This window comes from Calonectris borealis, chromosome 18, assembly GCF_964195595.1.
Source record: "Calonectris borealis chromosome 18, bCalBor7.hap1.2, whole genome shotgun sequence".
In the NCBI taxonomy this organism is placed as follows: domain Eukaryota; kingdom Metazoa; phylum Chordata; class Aves; order Procellariiformes; family Procellariidae; genus Calonectris; species Calonectris borealis.
In genome coordinates this window covers 8,704,604-8,726,377 of record NC_134329.1, presented here as the reverse complement: position 1 = coordinate 8,726,377, position 21,774 = coordinate 8,704,604, and the positions used below count along the sequence as shown (strand labels likewise).

The 21,774-nt window shown below is 37.4% G+C and overlaps 1 protein-coding gene across 2 annotated transcripts in view; it reads right to left on the bottom strand.

The window, feature by feature from the left end:
- Window positions 1-5,335: 5,335 nt before the first annotated feature.
- IFT81 (intraflagellar transport 81) overlaps window positions 5,336-21,774 on the bottom strand; it is a 42,959-nt gene continuing 26,520 nt past the window's right edge. Inside the window, exons 11-18 of one of the 2 annotated variants that reach the window (XM_075167739.1) lie at window positions 18,505-18,654; window positions 16,885-17,013; window positions 15,660-15,749; window positions 14,554-14,640; window positions 12,869-12,940; window positions 12,692-12,777; window positions 7,825-7,870; window positions 5,336-6,875 (exon numbers count right to left, since the gene is read on the bottom strand). In XM_075167739.1, coding sequence (XP_075023840.1) covers window positions 6,693-6,875; window positions 7,825-7,870; window positions 12,692-12,777; window positions 12,869-12,940; window positions 14,554-14,640; window positions 15,660-15,749; window positions 16,885-17,013; window positions 18,505-18,654 — 843 coding nt within the window. In that variant the 3' untranslated portion in view covers window positions 5,336-6,692. The remainder of the gene's footprint in view (window positions 6,876-7,824; window positions 7,871-12,691; window positions 12,778-12,868; window positions 12,941-14,553; window positions 14,641-15,659; window positions 15,750-16,884; window positions 17,014-18,504; window positions 18,655-21,774) is intronic. The other variant, XM_075167740.1, reaches the window with a different exon arrangement.

The following is a 21,774-nucleotide window of genomic DNA, read 5'->3' as shown; positions in this document are numbered from 1 at the left end:
TTCCGCTACACAGGGTGAAGTGTTACAAGGTTGTGTTAATGATCCCAGGAAAATATTTATAGTGCTTTTTCCAGTATATGAGTTCGCTCTTTCCCTCTTGTTGTATTTTACGATCAACCTTCACTTCATTCAATTAAATCAACAAGCAGAAAAGAACCTTCAGTGTATATAGATTTTAAAAAGCGATGCATTTCACATACAAATGGTTGAAGTGCAGTGAAGTAAATAAAAAATACAAAAGGAATAGTAAGCAGAACAATAACAACCCACACTCCACCTCTTTGTTAGAAGAATTCAGATTGCTTTCTAGTTATTAGCTGTGGGAGATACTTTCCAAAGGAGACTTAATTTTGAGATGATGTTGTCATTGCCCATGAAATAATAAATGCCCAATTTTCATTACTGTCCTCTGAACATTAACTAGGTCTCTCACTGTTTCCTGGCTCACTCATGCAGATACCTGAGCAGTCTCATCAGCCTACATAAAATGAAAATGAAGTAGAGAAATGCTTTAGGACAAAAGATGCAACATGAATGTAAAATATTAGCGGAACAGGTTGTCTGTGGGTGACTTTCAGTGTTCTGATACAGTTCTGTTTTCTTTTTATTATGCTATAAAAACATGGCAAGCTTTAAAGCATGGAATAAGGGAGATGGGTACAATGTTTTATAAATACTTAAAAATCCTCAAAGTTTTTGAATGCTGCAGCCCACAGAGTGCTGTTTTAAAGCACTGCATCATTTAAATAGCAGTTGATCAGCAAAATGCATAATTTTCATGTGATTTTTATTTTTTAAATTTTCAATTTTTAGAATCCCAAATTAATCAGCCCTTTTTGCTTTTGGTAATTCTTCACTAATGGCTCTAAGATTTCGTGATGACTGCAAAGATATGCCTAAACACTAGTTTACTCGCCAGAAAATGCTGCAATAGTGTAAACCAAATGAACTGCTGAATTATTCATATTTTATAACCTTAGAGTTTCAACTGCTATTTAAAATACAGTAATCCAGTAAAAAGAAGCATTAAAACCCCACAAATTTTAATTGCAGAATATCTTAAGATTTTTGTGGGTTTTTTTTCCAGTATGAACCAGATGTAAAATTTGTGAAGAAATTGTGAGATTCACTCCTTCATTACTTCCCTTACATGGTTATTATTTGTATGTGATATATGCCTTTATGGTTTTGTTATGGTTGCTCCCTAAGTGCCAGGCATATTTTCTATTCCATTCCAGGGAAAAGAAGTAGGGAGAGAGAAAGGAATTTATCTCTGAAAACTGGTAAGATCCCATTTTCCATACTCTATCAACTGCATTTTTTCTGGTATTAGCAAAATGTGCAGGATTTGGCTTTATCCTATTTCAAGAGTAGACCTAATTAAGTGCTTATTGTATAAATGAGTGGTTTTAAAACTTGAGCAGTTGCAATAAAATTTAGAAGCTTAAAAATGACATGTTATTCTGTAATGACAGACTGAACTGAAACAGTATAATAGACATTGGCTTGAGTAGATCCATTTGCAGGAAAAGAACTCTAGTTCTTGGCATTCAGCAATGCTGGTTGTGTGTATCCTAATTTGCAAAAACAGACTTTTTTCAAAACTATGAGGAGTGGAAATGCAAAAAAAGGTAAAAATACACTTACTTATTTTTAAGTAATAAATACAAGTAATGCCTTTAAATACAAGGTAATGCATAAAGTTGTTTTTTAGTGATAAACACTATACATACTCCAGCACTAGATTTGTGCAAGACAGCCTCTCATAGATGTCGAATAAAAATCAAACCATATCTCTAAGGACTTGTGTATTTTGATTGCTTGCGTTGAGAAAAACTTCCACAAACATTTAATTTTTGTTATAAATTAGACTGCGTGTAATGGAACATTGATTTGTGTTGGATGAACGTCGTTATTTTAGATAATTACAGGGTTTTTTTATTCTCTGTGTCTTATAAATCTGATGCTGGCCCTTTAATTCCTGCTTGTTCTGTCAGGAGGAAGAATACAGAGCTAAATCCAGACCTTATTTTGGCAAAACTCCCACTGAAGTCAGTGAGGGGTTTGTGAAAGTAAGGACTGCATGATTTGTCTCACACTTTCTGCTGATTATTTGGAATATGTTTGCTCCCCCCCTCAAACAGCAGAGCTCCTCATCGCGTTTGACATCACCATGGCGCAGTGGCTCACAGCGTTTTTTTGTCTGTAAACTGGAATTATGAAAATCAGTGTAATGCAATTTGAAAAATACCCTTTTCACCCAATGACCTTCGAATAAAATGGATTGCCTTGGGAGTTTGGAGACTGCTACTGTGGAACTAATGCTACAGAAACAGAGACACTGAGAATTTGGAGAACCCATTTTAAATTAATGCTGAGAATTTAAAGAACTCTTTAAAGAAGTTGGAAATAGGTCAAATTCTGATTGTTAAAAAACAGCTACCCAGTTGGGTGTTGCCCAGACAGGTGGTACCTTGTGATAAAATTGTTGATTTGTGTAATACTTCCTCACTGGAACACTGGCATGTCCATGAAAATTTCAATTGTTTCCATTACAGATTGCAGCAGAGAAAGGCAGCTGGAGAGTTAACAGCGTTCCTTCAGCAGGAAACCTACTGCTACAAATGATAACACAGGGCACACGTTCAGGTTGAGTTCTTTGGTTTTTTCACTTAAGTCTGGGCAAATACAGGGCCAACAAAGAGCAACCAGATCTGCAAGCATCAGCACTCTCCTCATCCACAGACAAGACGACGGAGTAACAGCTTCCCACACTCCACTGTGTCAATGTGTCATGACCTTTCTCCCAAGGGGACACCTTTTGGGTGACAGGACTTCAGTCTCCGTGGTCTTTCAGTCATACATCTTCATGTGGAAGCTGGCTCCAGGCTTGCCAAACACTGCCAGAGTGGTGATTTAGGAATTGGACTGATACTGCCAAATCGCTCTGCGTTGACCACTTGCTGAGGGCAGCCACCAGCTCGTTAGCGGTGAGCTTTCAGTCGCTGTTCACCTGGGCCAGGCATGAAATAGTGTTCTAAGGAGAAGCAGCTCTGTACCTCATTTCCAGTTCCCGAACCACCAAGTCACTTGGTGAAGATTTCGTATTGCTGATTGGGCACTATACTATCCATGCTTATTAATCAGAGCATCCTCATTGTGAGGACATTTTCTAGGCACTGAACTAAATACTTCTGCTGTATTGTGTTTTATAACAGTGAGCAGCATCATACTGTAGGAAAGTCTTACCCAGAAAGCTCTGGAAATCGGTATATTTAAACATAGTAAATACAATAGCATGGCCTAACTGTTATGATTGTGGGCAACTATATGCATATGACCTCATTAGTAGTAGTATCCATGTGAGTAAAGATATACAAATAAGTATTCCTAGATTTGGGTTACTTAAGGAAGGCTAAGAACACTTCTTTTATCTATTATAGTTCAAATGCAAGTAAAACAGTACCACTAATATAAACAAAATAATCTGATATCCAGGTGGTAAAACGGCTGGTCATGTAACTCGGCAGAGTACTGTTTTCTCATGCCTATTTTTGATGCCTGTAACTATTTCATCTCTTAGGTCCGTGTGGAACTTGCCTGTAGCTCTAAGGACAGCTGAAGTCAACATGACTAAATAATGCAAAACTGCAGAATACTATAGTAAGTTATAGCTGGAATACCTCCTCATCCAGTTCTGGGTAAAGCTAAGGAGAAGCCTTTTGAAACGAAGCAAGCTGCTGCTCATGAGTGACTGCTTGGATCAGCGTTCCAACTGTAAGAAATTTGGTAAGTGCCGAGGCCCCAAATTTAGCTATGCACATTTTTGATTTATTTGGACCTTCACAAGAGAAAGGCAGCTATTTTTCCATATGGTAATGTTTAAAATTATGGTAATGTTTAAAATTAGTTAACCAGCTAGGCTATTAATAATAACAAAGTAAAAAAATTAGAAGTAAGCTTTTTGTTGCAAGTTAGGACGTAAAGATAAAACTGTGAAATTCAAAGATTTTTGAACACTCCCACCAAATCATGAACTAGGTGGAAAAGCCAGTGAACAGAATCCATTAAAGTTGCATTTATTAAATGTCCACTTATATAAAAAGCTAAAAATAGTGTTTGAGTTTTTCCAATTTTCTTTTCATAACAGTTATTATGATTTTCTGCTTCATCTCGGAAAGTCACTTTGCTGCTGCTGTAGTGTCTAATCTGTGTGCCCTTTCTTGGTGCAGTACAAATGACAGAACACTAATCAGATCAGAACAACAATCACGTCATCTTTGAGTAACTAGCAATAAACTGTTTTTACAAGGAAGAAAGATGAACTATTTTTAGGGTAACTCTGAAGAGAAAACCAGAAAATGATTATACTCAATCTTCCTCTACATCATTGCTATGAATTTCAAAAGCATTGCTTTTTCCTGGGCAGCAGGCTAATCCGTGTAATACATTTTTGCATAGATGGTCTAGTCAAATAGGGTTTTTAGGGTTTTGTTAAAAGTTTTGACTTGAAGTGTATAAAATCCCCTTTCTCCCTGCCCTGTCTGGTGACTCTGAACCATAGGCTGATTCCTAAGTAACCTAAATGCCCATTTTTGGTGATTATCCTATGTTTTCAGCATGTCTCACATCTAGTTGTCTGTGTTATTTTACTATTGCTGGCAAGTGTTCAGCAAAACCCTCCTTTTGGAGCCCAGGTATACGACTACCATAACTTTTTTCAGATTAACAGGCCCTACAGTGCAATGCAGGTGAAGTATGGTAATAATGGTACAGGGCTAGCAGGGAGAAAAATGTATAGGTGTCTCTGGAGATGGCTGTGCCCACACTATATAGTCTGCATAAGTCCTTCTCCTGAGCTTCTCCCTTCACGGTCTCCCTTCAGTGCCTCACTAAAGCCCGTTCTCCCGCCGTGTAGGATAATCAGCTCCCGGGAGCAGTGGGAGGCGGCAGTGCTGCACATTCTCCCCACCCGGCCAGCTCTACCTGTGCCTGTGCCCTACACAACAGCCTCCCTTCCACGCTCACTGAAAATGTGCGTAGGGGAAAATGTGCTGCTTCTCCTTGCCCTGGGAAAGATCAGTGTGCAGCTGTTGAGAAAGACTATCTTCAGCTATTCAGCAGTGTGGGAGGGCTTACATGAGGATGTCCTGGGAATCTATGGATCTGAGACCCACTCCTTACACACGCTGCAGTTTTGAACTCTCTGAAGTAAATTTCATTGAATGACCCATTCAAACCTCTTTTGCCTGTGGCCCAGCAAGCTACTTGTCACTAACAGTTTACCTTCTTTCACCTAAGAAATGTAAAAAAAATAATACCATACAGTCAAAATGTAGTTGTCAGATTTTATTTTAATGTTGACAAGTATATTTAATGCAAAGGCAAACTAAGAACTATATAATTACCATACTCTCTCTTGATATAGAAAACAGCAGATCTTATAGTTAGGTACCAGAGAAAGTGAAATTATTTTTTATGTCCTGAAAAGACATTTTACTTCAGGCAGGAAAAACTAAAAAACCAAACCTATGTAGATATTTAATAAGCCAGGAGACTAAAGAAGAATAGCAGGAGTTCTGGTCCCGCAGATTTCTCTCTCTGCTTCTGATCTTTGATTGTGGCTAAGAGGCGCTCATCCGAAATGATGAAGCGTGAGGGACAGTTTCAGGCCTCACCTACATTCCTCTCACCCTGGGTCAGCTGTGGGTCTCATGATGCAATTTTACGGGCAGTGACAGTTGCCTGTAGCTCACAGGTCAAAGCCAGAGTACAAGGCGGCCTTCCCTATCTACCTGTTTTGCACACCCTGACATATGCGAGAGCCACTGTGCCATACTGACATCCATCAATAACCCTCCATCGCTGGGATGACCCTCTTCGGGTACTGTAATCACTTTGGAACCACACTGCACGCACAGAACAGCATAAAATGTCCTCAATGGAGAAAGCCTTTAGTCGACCATCGTTTACACTTTCACATGGGCAACTCAGAAAAAACAGAAGAAGAAAAAATACATTTGTAAAAAAAAAACCACAACAAAAGATAATGGAAAAAGCTCAGAATCCAAGTAATTGTTCTCAGAACCCACTCCTGACGCTGTAGCAATGAACTGTCTCCTGGAAGCACAATCAGTTTAATTCAACCGTGCAAGGAAAGTATGACTAGGAGTGTGCCGGCGAGGTTTGTGCAGCTCAGAGCAAAAATGGCTCCATTCTTGCCAGCCACGCTAGATGAATAAAGACAATAGGGAAGGAGAGGGCCAAGCCAGGAGAGCCACAATTATACAATATCAAGTCCCAGGCCTTGCAAAAATGTAACCTTAGTGATACAGAATAAGGAGCAGAGCAATTACGTAAGTTTTCTGTGACCCTGGAGAAGGATTTCTTTTCCTTTGATCTCTCTGCAGATGCATGCCATTCCCAGCCTCATAAACCAAAGATTTATGAGAAGGTTCACCCTAGTGCAGCTCTCATAACAGATCTTCCTAACCACGTTATGTTGTCACTTAAACAATGGAGGAAAAGCTTTGTAGAGTCGTTAGTTGCTCTCTGCGTTTATCCACCAAAACCAAATAAAGTACCACACATTTATGTAGAAATGATGAAAGCAACAGTATTTAGTAAGAGGTTACCTTTAGGAAGCCCGCACACTGTCTTCCTACTTTATGTTGGTATCAAGAAGGAAGAATTCATAATACAAGCCTATCTTTACCTCCTTCCTGAATGACTTGACCAATGGCTGTTTGATTTTGTTGTTTCAGAAAACATTCTCTCTTACATTCCATTAACTGCTCAAAATCCTGCCACATTTTAATTTGCTTCATATTTGGCCCGTGACTTTCCCGTACAACTTTCTGCTTCTCTCGTAATTTCTGTTAAAAATACAAAAATATTAGATTTTTGGAACAGTTCTATACCACAAAAATTGCTTACATAGGCAGCTTGGAATGATGAAGATTTTTATATGCTACTGAGACATTATTTTGTTCAAGTTGATAACACTCCTTGCAAGTGATAAATGCATTAACACCTGGGACTCAGATATCTGCTTTGTATGGATTGACAATTATTTCAATGTTTTAAAAGTGTCTAAATAATAGTCCTATCTATTTGAGCAGTTATGCTAAAATTCTCAGTTCGTTTCCATACAGAGCTCTTGCAGTATCAAGTTGCAAGCTGCAATGGATTCATATCATGATATTACAAACATGAAATTAATGTTTTACAATGAAACCAGCTACTGATTATTAATAGTGGCAGCCCAAACCTGTAGAAATCACTCACAGACTCACTCATAAAAAGGAAATTAATAAAAGAAAGATGTTTAGTGTGAATTGGTAAGCCTAACCTCGTCCATGCTGATCTGAGCTTCATACAAAATTAAAAATGGACAACTGCTTTTGTTTAACACTGCTGCACTGATGATCCCCTGGCCTTTAATAACAGTGATACGGCTGACAGGCTCAAAATTTATTGTCTTCAACAGGTTGCTTTATATACAACATAAAATTTGAGCTGGCACAGTTTGTTATGCCCATGTTTCAGTGTCTTATCCAAATGGTTTTCAGGGAATGTGCTGTCACGTTAAGCTGTTTGACTATCTTTTACAAGCAGCTCACGCTATACTCTGCAGGAAATCAAGCCCTGAAGAGTGAGCATGATCTCTTTTCAGGGTATTAGTTACCAATGCCAGCAGTAATGGAATTTTCTTTGTAGGCTGCAATATGCTTTTTATAAAAGACTGACCACAGCCTTTGGTAATAAGCCCCACAAAAATATGAACTGTACAATGTTTTTACAAGGTGAAAACCTCATTCTTACCTTCCCAAGGTTTTCTTGTTCAAGGATCATTCGGGTATACTGTTCTCTAAAGGAAATACAAAATAATTTAACTGTGATTTTATTTGGTTCTATGTAATAGGACAGAATAATGATGGAAACACAGAAAATTATGAAAGTGTTGGGAGGTTCATAAATGAGATAGAAGAGGAAGCATGAAGAAACCTTTTTGTCATTGGACAACATATCCCTTGACATCAAGGATCACATCTCTCTGATTCTCTCAGTTGTGCAGTTGGGAAAAGTGATATTGGGTAAGTTCTCGTACATTTTAGAAGCAGGCATGATTACTGCTCCTTCCAGCTTGAAGACAACAGCAAGATCATTTAAGACAAGACATACTTGATCCCTTTTTAATAATGCATTTATCCTGGTGATATTCTGAGGTTAGCCAGTGGCCTCATTTGTACAAGCATCAGAGTTTACAAATCCACAGTCCTTAATTGCTGTGAATGTAGTGTTAGAATGAGTGGGAAAATACAGGAATGAAGGGGAATAGTATTTCACCCCAGGTTTGACACATCCAATGACTGCAGTGGATCTGCTGTGCGTTCCTCACTTTCAGAAAACAGTCGTCACATTTAGGTGCCTAAATATAGGCTTAGAAGCATAACTGTTGACATTCATTATTAAAAATCTTGGCTGTGCACCTTTGTCTGTAACAAGTGGCTGGATCACTTTCTGACATATGCAAACTTGATACATGAAACCTGACAATATAATATGCAAAGCATAACAGCAGGATTCAGATACATTACTATGTACTTATTTTAAATTTTTTGAAATGTGACAATTAAAAAAACCCCAAACTTTTCACTGATTCACTTGGGAAAAAAAAATTATTATATTTCATGTGTAACAGGTACACTTAGAGGTTGAGAGTTTGCTAGTGGAATACAAAATAACCCGGCTCATCTAAAGAACTTTTCCAAATTGCCTAGGGTAGAAGAACGTTGCACAGAGAAATCCTGATTTCCAGAAAGGAATATCAGCCTTCATGATACCAGAGTGTGAAGGTTTGCAAGAGTGTGGTGAGCAGCCATGTAGAACCAAGGCATTGCCTTTCTTATATTCCTTCCATTTCTACTAAGTACTGCAGGCTTTCGACTGGAGCGCTTGGGCCCCTGGCCACCTGGTCTTGCTTGCTGTGCTCCCTGCAGAATGGACGTGCAGAGAATGAAGCTGGATCATTTGATGATCTCTCACTCTTGGACAATTCCAGCCAGAACAAATCGGAGCCGTCTTGAGGCTGCTCCAAGTGCTGTGCTGCACAGCTGATCCCTAGCAATCCTCACCAAATCAGAGAGATGGAAAGCCTCACTGAATCTTCTTATTTCCACTGGCACACAGCATATGTTCACACACATTTGGCCTCAAGAACATACTTTTTTTTTTTTTTTAAAGTAGAATTTTCAAAGTAATCATCAGAAGATATGATGTCTTCCCTAGTAAGTTTTTCTTTACTATTTATAATGATGATTGGAAAGAATGCAACTTAATAACTTCAGTAAAAAACCCACAACTTTCTATTTTTAGAGAAGAAAATTAACTTTTCACATTCCTAAGAAGTGACTCCACGGAACAGAGAGTTTATGTTCAATAAAGAGGGTCAGAATTAAGACATTTTTTGTTCAATACGTTGTTACCACATAGTTAGTGCTGTTCTATTTATGGTTCATTTTTACTCCGTTTACATTCCAATGCCTGCTGAAAAACACATTCGCATTCTAAAAGGATGTCTAGAAAAAAGTTTTATCGTCTCATTTTATGTTTTGCAAAGATCTCTATATTCTACTTTGTTGTAATTCATTTAAATGCGACGGGTCTGCGACCTCTTTCAGAAGGTCAAAAATGTGTATAGTCACTGCGAGAGGGATAATTTCCCTAGCTTCTGTGCCCACAGTGAGCAAGTGAAACAGGGACAGCGGAGAGAGTGGTAATGCTCCGTTCACATTCTCCTCACCATACCTGGAATTACATAGCTGGGCTCACGCTTAATTCCAGCATTTGGCTTTGATGGCTTCTCTGTGTGAATACTCACATTGTGGATGTTCATTTCACAAGTATTTCAGCTGGAGCATTTTTTGCTTAGCATCTGTGAACAAACTCAGACCCTCCCCTTCCCTGCGAGGCCATAAAAGGATGGTGCCTGCTGTTTGACCCGCATTTCCTCTCAGCTGCTTGGCTGAGCTGTCTTGCCTTTCATACTAATGAATATTCACATCATCGCTAAGATTTTTCTCACAGCCGCTTCTCTTTTCATCCTTCTGCTTAATTTTGCTGTCTCATCGTCTTTCATTAGACAAATCTTTTCTTTCCTACAGCCTTCCATTATCCTGTGAGATGGAATAGGAGGATTCTTAGCCTCAACTACATTCTATCTCCTCGTCCTTTTCTTCTCCAACCCTAACATTAGTAGTTTTGATTCTTTTCTTACTCTTATTTTTCCTACATTGTTTGCTACATAGTGTTTAAACATTTTCATGCCTCAGATCCTTGCAAAAGGTCTCTGTGATGGATATTAATCTAGCCCTTCATTTCCTACTGACCTCTACCTCATGTTCGAGAGCCGCAGGAGATGCAGCTCCACTGGTACCAGTGCAAGGTGCATCGCGACAACTTGTAGTTCATGAAGGGTCTGATGGAGGAAGAAGATCTCATCTCTCAGCGTCTCCTGAGGAAACCCCTGGAGTTTTCTCACTCAGTTTGACACGTCGCCATCCCTGTCAACGGCCCCGTTCCAGACCCCATAAAATCTTAGTGGTCAACTACTGCCGTTTTTCACAATGAGTGAAGAAATTGCCGCTGGTGATACTGAATGACATTTGATTACGTATACTGCCAACTAACAGTGCTTTCCTCGTTGCCACCATTGCAACAGAAAGGTCCAGAAATTATTCTGAAAGGTAAAAAGTCCTAACAGGACAGGTATCTTGGGAAATTAATTTATTCTTTCACCTCCTTTGAGAAGTGACAGACAACTACGGATTCTCTTTTCCCATTGTGATGTCAGCATGTTGGATGGTCTGAAGCTTTCAAATGGAATGTAGAATGATTATTAATTATCTAATTAAGCAGTTCTATCTTTGCTTTGCCACTCAGTCATGTTTTTAAATGGTTTTGTGAATGGGACAAGCCTGTGAAGCATTTTGGCACATTGTACAGAAGACTGTACATGAACCACAGCTCTGACATGACAGATTACACAGATCTCAAGCAACAATCTGTCCTGTCTCTGAAATACAAATGCAGAAATCTAAGAAAAGGCCTCACATCAAGGAACTATGTTGCTGTGGCTTTTTAAAGCCTAAGCAATAAAGCAAACTGTAGGAATGCTGATTGATGCAGATGGTGAGATGGAGAGGTACACGGCAGAGCTGATGCCCCCTCTGCTCTGCACTAAAAATTATATACTCTATGGAGATTGCTTGGTACAGTAATGACTACGCCCTTAAGGAGACCCAATCCTATTTTCAAAACATCAGTGTGTTTCACTCATTCCATTCATTAAAAAATTAAACAAAAAGACCCTTGATCAAATCCAGCAAACATGAATTTTGAAACTACTGATTTGATAAATATTTTCATGACTGAGAAATACTATGGTGTGAAAGCTAAAGACCACTTTGTAAAACTAGCGACAACAATTTAAGCTTGTTTATTTTGTTGACAGCTAGGATCTAAGAAAATTTTTTTGGGTCAAAGATAAAACTAGCTGGAAAACAGAATTTCTATTTCATGCAAAATTCTGGAATTTTGAAAAAGTAATTACGAAGGATAAAAAACAGAATAAAATTTTGACACTTTTACCAAATGAAAGTTATAAATGTTTTGTTTTGGGTTTTCCTGATGTTTAATTTTGATGGGGCTGAACCAGCTTGTTGACTTTATTGCCTGAATTTTGTTTCAACTTTTATATTGTATTAAAAGGTTGAACATATACAAGATTTTAAACTGGATACTTTTACGAAAATATTTAGTACGCAGTAAAGTGCAAAAAAATCTATGACATGGTAATGTTTAGGCTTCTTAGCACAGATAATTAATCCAAAATATCTCATTCTCAGAAAACATTTCAATCTTTGGCAGGACTGCATCATTTAAAATGGAAAACTACACACACACAAAAAAATCATCAGCTCAATTCATAACCTTTTCTGCTTCTCTCCCTACCAGGCAAAGGCAAGGCGTCCTGAAAAAAGTCACAGGTTGAAGCAACTGTCTTTATATCGGAGTAAATTAAATTGAGTGTAAAGATGAAGGCTAGTGTGATGGTGCAGAACAGTATTCATTCTACCTCCAGTAAGAACTGCAAATAGGAGCAAAACAAAATCCATTTAGGATGAGTATATGCGGTCCTTCATTCCTGCACCAGTGATGGGGACAGCTATTATACCTGAAAGAAGAGTAGATTTGCAAGAAATGGCCAGAATCTGAGGGCAGCATATGGTTGCTCTCTGAGAGGTGGTAGACCTTCTACTCCTGCACACTGGAGTCTCAAGGGAAACCTGGCAGAGGCGTTCTGTCTGGTAGAGCCACGCTTCCCGCAGGACCCAGCTGAAGCACAGCTTCCCTGAGCTTGTGCCAACAGGGGCTGCAAGTTAAAACCACTATCTGGGCCTATAATCTCCAGCAGGAAGGGAAAATCTTTCGGTATGTCTGAGAGGACTCGTAGGTTTACAGCAGTATATAATGGAATTCGAGATGCTTATTTTTAGATTATTATAGTGTTTCTAAATTTATCAGGTGAACTCCTCCAGTTCAAATGCCAGTGAGAAAATTCCTAACTTCAACCTCAGTTTATGAATATCCTCAAGTTAACACAAAGGAAACACGTTAATATACTTACCGAATTGCCTTTCGTCTCTCCTGTGGGTCTGGGGAGACGTATGCCTTCATTTCTTCTTTAGCACGCTGCAGCTGTATTTCTAGATTCTGTAAAGAAATACATAATTTTTACAAATATATATATTATAATTCCTATTTCATTTCACAATGAACAATTTGGTCCCTCTTGTGATCTTACCCTTTTCATGCAGTTAATATAACGGTAGTTGCTTTCTTCCTGAACACACTCCTCGAGAAGTCCTTTTACTTCCTGTAGTACAAGAATAAGATTTCAAAGGACATCGTAACTGGAAGTCCACAGGAGATACCCTGTGTTGCTATATAAACCATGAGAGTCTGTAATAGAAAAGGCATAATACTGAATGGATAATTTCTTAAATGTTTATAAAAGAGACTTCTGTAAAGCCCGAATTATAAAGTGAAAGACAATTCATTTTTTTAGATTTGCAGTTTCAGTCACAGTTAGAGATGCTAAATGATTTTTAATAGGTGTTTATTAATATGACTGACTTCTAACAGACACTTCACAAGTGCTGCCAAGACGACTGTTCCTAAGCACATCTGAAGTGCTAAATACAGTTATGAATAAAAATTTCCTAGAACACATCTGGCAAAATGTATGTTAGAAGCTACAGACATGTTAATAGTATGTTAATTAGCAATCAATAATTATGTTGAGGAGTATGGAGATAGTGGGTTAGTCCCATCTCTAACTGGTCCAAAAAACCTAATAATCCAAATGGAATTAATGTACTCCAGGTCATACAGCAGTTGTCAACTCCAAAGCTCTGTCACCATGCGATTTTCAGACCATCAGCTGGAAAATTGAATTCTTACTGTTCAACTGCAGGAGTTTGCTGACAGTCATGTCCAGCTTAATCAGTGGATGTGATTGTCATCATGTGTTAGAAAATGACTAAGATTTGTCTGCCAAGAAGAAAAGCCTTGATTGCTATCGTAAAATAGTTCTTATGGAAGGTCTACTTCAGAGTACATGCATCTGTGGATTCTTTTATTTTGCTTGGATTAGGCCATACAAAAGTACTTTTAGTCCAGGAAAAGAATTATCTATATATCCACCTACACTTTAAATGTACACCTTTTTTATTTTGAAATACACCATTTGAAATACACCGTGGGCAAGCCCTTGAAAAATCAAGTCCAGACAAAATTCACAGGAGGTGACCTAGTGAGATAAAGCAGGTTCATATAAACACATTAATATTGGTGTGTCTGTCCCCATCTTAAAGGATTGCGGTGGTTTAGGTACCTCCCTTCCTAGAAGTGTTGTAGTTCAAGCAATGCATAAACTACATACATACAAGCTCTTAGATATACCTATATGGTTGTATTTTAAAAAAACCTGTTGTATGCAAGAATGCAAGACACTCACATTTAATGAAGTATCTTGGCCATCAATTTCAGAACATTAATTATCCATTGGATTGGTTGCTAATTTAATGAATCTGCTAAATCCATATAAAGATTTGTCTTGATAAACTAATCCTTGTTTTATGGTCAAATTCTTTCCTAACAGGTACTATCTAGACACCTAGATAGGATTTCTGGCAGATGCATCTTCTTTTACAGTATCCTTGCTAATCAAAGCTGGATGTCGGTGGATGGACTGATGTACCACGAGTTCATTTGTTGCTATTCAGAACAGGAGATGTGTGCGACTGGAGCTAGTCCACAGCAGCTTCAGACATGATTTGCATAGTTGTGGATCACCATTGACTAGCTTCCACCTGAAGTGGATTTGTACTTTCCACATCCAGAGGGAAGGCAGGGAAAATATCGTACCATAGCGAATAACATGTCGCACAGCAGTTGTTAATATGCATGAACAAGCCTCCATCTTACCTGTTCCAGTGTCGAGCGATTGCTCTCTAATCCCGCTGCACAACTGTCGTATTGGATTTTTTTTTCATCACATTCTTGAGTTAATTCCTTATGTGAAAAGGGCAAAAGGGTACGTAAATGAGATCTTCAGTTGACTGACATGTGACGTGCAGGCAGACTGTGTTCTTGTCGGTCTCACACACCAACCTCAGCTACTGGCACACTCACAGACACTTACATAAACCTCGCAGGCGCATGGGTATTATTACAGACGGGGAAGCCGCTAGCCTCCACTTGCATACTGGAGGATCAGCTGTATACACCACAACATAGCCTGCAAATTTCCTCGTTACAGCCACATCCATAGCTTTAATGCGGTAGGTTAATAGGGCAGTGTTTGCAAGAAGAAAGGAAAAATAATTATAAAAATAGAGATTAAGGAAGGATTAATATACTTGCTAACTATGAAAAGCCAGCTTTCTAATTGTACACAACAAATGCCTTAGCTGGATTTCATTTGCTGACACTTTTAATAGAACCATTAAAAGTAAGTTTCTCTGGAAATGCGGTTGATAGATAAATGGATAGCTCTATTTACTTCTATGGCAATGAGCCAACTTATAGCAGCTGTGGACCTGAATGACTTTTTTTTTTCAGCTCTCTATAAAATTCTGAAAACAAATGTATAAATCTGTGGTTTCTACAGACTAATATAGGACTTAGATCAATGTATTCAACTATTTGGATGAGACATTATTTGCAATCCATTTAAAAAGGAGAGCGTTAGTTGAGATCATTAGTGCTGAGATGCAGAAAAAGCTTTGAAACCAATTTGAAAACTAACTTTCCTACGGTTTTGAACCATGTTTTTTTAAATTTTCCCCTGGTGTAATAGTTTTTTTTAATTGCTATAAAGGACAAAATTTTCAGCTTGATTTTGTGCCTGCACTGTCAGCTTTTATGAATTCCAGTCTTTAACATGTTGCCTGTTGCACTGTTGACCCGTTCTGCTATTTCCAGCTTTCCTTCAGAGTTGATTATGTCCTTGTACAGCACTACAGAGATCTGTAAATTAGACTTATTTGTCATTCTGACTTTACACAGAAAGAGAGAGTGTTTGTACTAACTTGGCACTTTTGACGCAACTGTCTCAGTTCTTTGATAACAGGAGCTAGACTTGCCTTCTTCTCCGCCACCATAGCGTTCAGTTTTTTTACCTGATGGAGGGACAAAATAATATACCTTAACAATATGATACTAATAGTACATTTAATTAATTAGGGATGTGAAAATGTAGAGAAGAAAATCAAAATATGGAGCGAAAAAAAATGTGCGATGAAGACTGAACTATATATAATATAACATAAGTTCAGGCCTAATTAACAAAGGGAAAGAGCCCATCTTGCAGTGGGGTCGTTACCACAAATGAGACAAATTCTGCTCCCATTGTTTCAATGGAGAACATCACAGAGAAGTCCAGAAGACAGCCTATGTGCCAGACACCTAAAGAGCTTAAGGAGTAGGGGAAAATGAAGCAGTTGCATAGAGGTGGACTGAGAGAAAGGAAGAAATCATTATGAAAACAAACCAACCAACCAACCAACCTGCCTGCATAGGTTAAAGTTTGAAAATGCTAAAACAGAGTCGCTTTAAAATATTTATACTGAAAATTCAAATTCGATCCAGCTTTCTATTCAGGAGTCATTCTGTTTTAATTATACCACTTTATTTTAAAAGTGCCATAACGATTTCAAAGAATGCTATTTTGCTTTTTGCTCTTTTATAATATTTTCAAATTAGAAATTCAAGTTCTGTCGTGCTTCTATGACTATGTGGGAAGTTAAATAAAACACGACAGATCTAGGAGCAATTGAAAATTAGGCTATAGAGAACAAGAAAAGATATTTAGCTCTTTAGGCATATTAAGTATTTTTTTAACAAATGCTTAACTCCAGTGATTTACAAATATTTTAGAAAAATATTCTGTTAAAGATTCAAATCATTCCTCTCTTTCAAATAATGCACAAATATGAAACCACTTCTGAAATCACAAAGAAGTCAAACGTCAAAGATGACAAGACTTGATATACTTAATGTTTCTGAAGGGGAGGAAATTAGGATTTTTTTTTTTTATAATTCTAAATTTCTTCTTCATACATTAAAAAAAAAAATACACATTTTAGTAAACTTTTTCAAGATTACCTTTGTAGATGTATACTGTAGAGATATATATATGTAAACATAGATTGAAAGAAAATTAAAAACCCAAACAAAAATATTAAACTTGGGTTTATATGCTGAGGAACCAGATATTCAAATTGAGGAAATACAATAGTTTAAGACAAAAATCACCATTTCAGACATGTTATCTAGTGTCCGGCCTTTCATTTCATCCATTTCACTCTTTACTGCAGATACTCTTTCCAGCTCCTCCTGGGTGTAACTATATCCAGAAATACCTTTCTTGTCTTCAATGGCTTGCTGTAAACACAAAAAATAAATGTGAGTCTATTAATCAAGTAATACAGCAAATTCCTTCATAGAGCCAAAATATTGTAAGAAAGTGGAAAAGGTAAGTACTGTAATCAGTTTATTTTAAAAGTCTAGCGAATCTAGCTGCCACAAAAACTAACTTTTTATCTAGTGCCTGTACAGTAGGGTAATAACAACTTTCTGTAAATACACTATTTGGTCATCCAGTGCCCAATGAAATTAACAGAAAGTTTCCACAAAGTAAAGTGGGCTTTAGGTCAGGCTCTGAAGAAGTTCAATATGTAAAATCCAGATGCTTAATCTGAAGATGTAGCTAATTATTTTTTAAACAACTGTCAAGCAAAACTAAGTAAGTATTGTATTCATTATAGTAACACTAATACCATCTTACCAAATTCTAGCATTACATTACATAAACTTTACATTTAATTGTATGTTGATGTAATGGTCTTTAGCAATGCTTGCTCATTAAGTATGTAAGGAGGGTATTTTCTGTAATCTGAAAGCTAAGTGTTGATTAACGCATCCACAATTTGTTAAAAAGCAAAACATTCATTCTTAAAAGCGCCATATATCTATGAACTCCAAGTCCGTTATCCTCCAAAACCTTTTACAACCATATGTTTAAGAAAAGATTTGTCTCTACTAATAGCTACTGCTACCACGATGGGAGCATTCTGTAGACTTTAATAGCAGTGTGTCGTTATGGACAGGGCTAGAAAAGGGTTTTATGTTTAAAAATGCAAACTATGTACATATAACAAAACAGATATAAGGTACGTAAAACCAAAATATTCTGATAACAAAAATACTGGTATTAGAAGAAAATACTACAGCAGTAGATTTTTGTGAACTAAAAAGGGAATCTCTTTTCATTTGGGATGCGTGTATATTCCTTGAACGCTTACAGTTATGCATAGCAGAAATCCTTCTCCTGCTGTTCTGGCTTAGAAAAAGCATTCATCCTGTTTTAAATTTTTCACTTACTGTGAAACACATTTTCTTCTAAATATTCTGGGGTTAGAATGTTTCCTTCCTGCTCGCTCTTTTTTTAAACACTATTCCTATGTATTTTGCAGCAGTAACTTGAAGCCTACTTGCTGTTGATAATTTTCAAAGCCCTTACTATGTATGCGGATACCAAAAACTAATTTAAGAATCCAGCCTTGCTCTGACTGGAGTTAGTGAAGATTTACCATTGACTTTAAAAAGCAGGGTCAGGCCCCTCGGTCTAAAAAGAAATTGCAGAACAGTCATGATTGCCTGTAAGAAACAGTTGCTGAACATAAAGTACAGCAGCTTAGCATAGTCAACAGACAAAAATATATTTTAAACCCTAATGACTCTTTTACTAATGACAGCAGGAGAGCTGAGGATGATATACATTAAAAACTAACAAAACAACATGCATCTTGTTATATAGCTGTTATCAGGGAAGCAAGGGCGATGGACTGTGGTAGCAGTAAACGCTTGTATTACCAACTGCTGCTGAATAGCCTCATGGCGCTGTTTTAGAAGTTCTTCTGTCCTCTGGAGGATACCATACTCAGCTGTAATTTCTGCTATTTCCAGTCGCTTCTTTTTATAAAATGTGTTTTTGCTCCGGAGCTTATTAACATAGTGTTTAAACTGGAATGAGAGGGAATAGAAATATAATTTAACTTAAAGCAAAAAAGGGCCTTATCACAGACTGTTGCCATATAAAAAGTAATTATCCTATTTGGACTGCATATTGAAGATTAAGTGTTTAGAACAGAGGACTGGAATTCAGGATTCCCAGGGTCTATTTATTTTCAGCTCTGCATTTGTTCACTGAGTGAGATCAAGAAAACCAGCTCTATTGCTTTCTGTTCCAGCTCACTCATTTGTAATAGTGAGATCATTTGGTTCTGCTCACCACCATTTGACAGTTGGAAAAGTAATTACTCTTTGCAAAATGTAGTGAGAATCATGGACAATAAAAAAAGTTAATGTAATAGTAATTTGCACTTGCAACAGAGCACCAGATCAGCAGTGTGTAGCCCCAAAGAGCTCTGCAGACCAAGAAACATGATAAGAAAGTGCAGGAAGATTGGAAGAGAAGAGGGCATGGGAAAAAATGTTTTTAAATGCTAGTTCTCAATAGTTAAAATTTGCTTTTCTCTTTGCTTGACTCTTGCAGACCTAAATGATATCACTGGCTAAGTTTTTAAAAACAGGAAAATAAAAGCAGAGTCCTTGCATAGAAGCAGGGAATGCAATATATATTTCACTCAAAATCTAAAGTACTGGAGAATTTATATTTTTATTAAATACTAAGCAAAATAATAATATCCTTACAGATCAACACCTTTAGCTAATTTACATACGAATCAGTGTGTGCTCAATTTGTAACACATACAAAATACCAGGTGTTAAACCAAACATGTAATATTTTCTTTGCCTTAATGTTTTCCATCTGTCCAACAGGCTTAGCTCTTATTCTTGTATTTTACGTGAGAGCTGTGAGGCAAGTAACAGTCACAGCTCAAAAATGCATTCAGATGCAGAGATGGAAAGCAAATAAAATTTTTTAGAGTAAACGATGTAAAAACAGGCTTCAAATGTTCCTTGACGAGGAGGGGTTCAGCATGTGCAGAGTGAGCATAAAACAGGCAGCCCCAAGGAGAAAACGGGAGTCCCACTACCACTGATAAAAGTTTAAAACTCAAACATAAAAGAACTCAGATTTTGAAATTTACATTAATTTTTCTTTTTGCAAAATTAGGCCTCTCCCTTCTAAAGAATAAATCCAGAAAACCAATGTGACCACAGCCTAAGAACCCCCAGAGTAACTGTATGTTCTATAAAAAGTGTCCTGGGCAACATGCCCAAAATGAAATCAACCCTGTTCATCTGCCATCCTGTGCAATATCTAGGCCAAAGCTGCTTCTCTCTTGCTATGCTCCAGAACTATTTTTAAAGCCAAAAGCTATAAACGTTTTTGGTGAAAGAACAAACGCACAAATTACTCAATGTGCTCTATGCAGATTGGACTATGTGTGGCTTTGGAATACCATTTTACATGGTGCGTACTACCTAGGACAAGGATAGACAAGGTCACCTAAGCCACGGCACTGCACAGCAGAGGCAGTTCTGTTACAGCCATACTGTCTTTGTTATATTATTGGCACGCTTAATATAGTATTACAAGAATTAATTATTTTTCACAGCAAATTCAAGTATATCCTTTTAGTTAATACAAAAGACTTTTTTTTTTATTGCGACAATACCAAGTTTTCTGTGATTTTCAAGAGATTATAAAAGTATAAATACAATCTCTCCAACTAACTGAGGAAAATGTAAGGGAAGCACAGTCATCTCTCTTGATCGAGCAGTTCCAGAGATATTTCATTTGACCAGTGGAATATAGTAAAGAATGATGTAAAGGATTAAACTTACTTAATATGTGACCACATACAGCTATCAAATCCAAATGATTTTCTGTCAGTTTGTCCCAGGATGAAAAGCAAACTATTATTCTCTTCACTTCTATAGCTACTTTTAAGGTCTTGAAAATAGCTCGAGTGGGAGGTAGAGTATTTGCATATTCAATATTCAAAGCATAATGAATTTTACAATGGAAGTCAAAGGATTTTGTTGATTAAAGAACCGATTCCAGCAATGTTCTATTATTAGTTGATTAAGTTAGGGCTGTATAATAAAAATTTCATCCAAAATGAACTTCAAGTCACTCACATTGACAAGCAAAATCTATTCATTTTAGGAGATGGATGTCTATCTTTCATCGCAATCTCTGGCTTTTTAAAAGCAAACTTAACCTTTCACATAGCTTTTATTGCAGCAAACAAGGTAAAACAAGATATAAACAATGGCAGAAAAATGATAATAGCTGTAGAAAATCAATCAACAGTTTGGCAGAATTTTCAAAAGACTTCATCTACTCCAAACGCAACAGAGATTAGCCCCTCAAAATCTCACTAACTGAAGGCTTCTTTAGATCCAGGGCCAAATTCAGAGCTGGAGTTATTAGATTTGACTCCACTTAAATCAGCAGCTTGTAGGGATCTTATGGCAAAATTAGGTTTCTTCAGCCTAAAAGCTGAGAATCATTCTGTAGGTTTCCAAAAATTAAAAATAAGCTTCTTGTAAAATACCAGTGCTTCCATTTGTGTAAGCGTTACTTCTGAAGCTTTATATATCTCATGCTCCCATCTATATGTAGATGAAAAATCAAGCCCTTAAAATGCTATAAAACATTGTATTTTACCACGATAAAAGGTCTTTTAAATAATTTGAATAGTTCAGAAAAGAATAACATTGTCTAGCCATATCACTTTAAAGTTAACTGACCAAAAGGAATCCATTTTTGAGCAGCAGCATTTTCCCATCGACCAGGTCAACTCTCCCTGCGTAGAAACTCAGCAGGCTCAACCTACAGAATTCCCACGGCTCTGCCAGTGCCCGCAGTGATGTACCATTCAAGGCTACGTCCACGAGTAAGCTTTTCTTTTTCAAGCAACTTAACACAAATAGTTGTTTAAGCTTCAAAGATTAAATGACTGGACAAGAACCAAATGCTGGCACTGAGTTAGCAGTTAAAGTAAACAAGCCTGGAGACCCATGTTTGCGAGCCGAGTCAGAGCCCCCTGAGATATAAAAACTATCCAAATGAAAGCAAAGAAAGATTACGCTTTTTCACTTGGCTATTTTTATGGGTGACTGTAACATAACAAGCGTGGAATCTAGATTATGAAATAGTGAATGAAA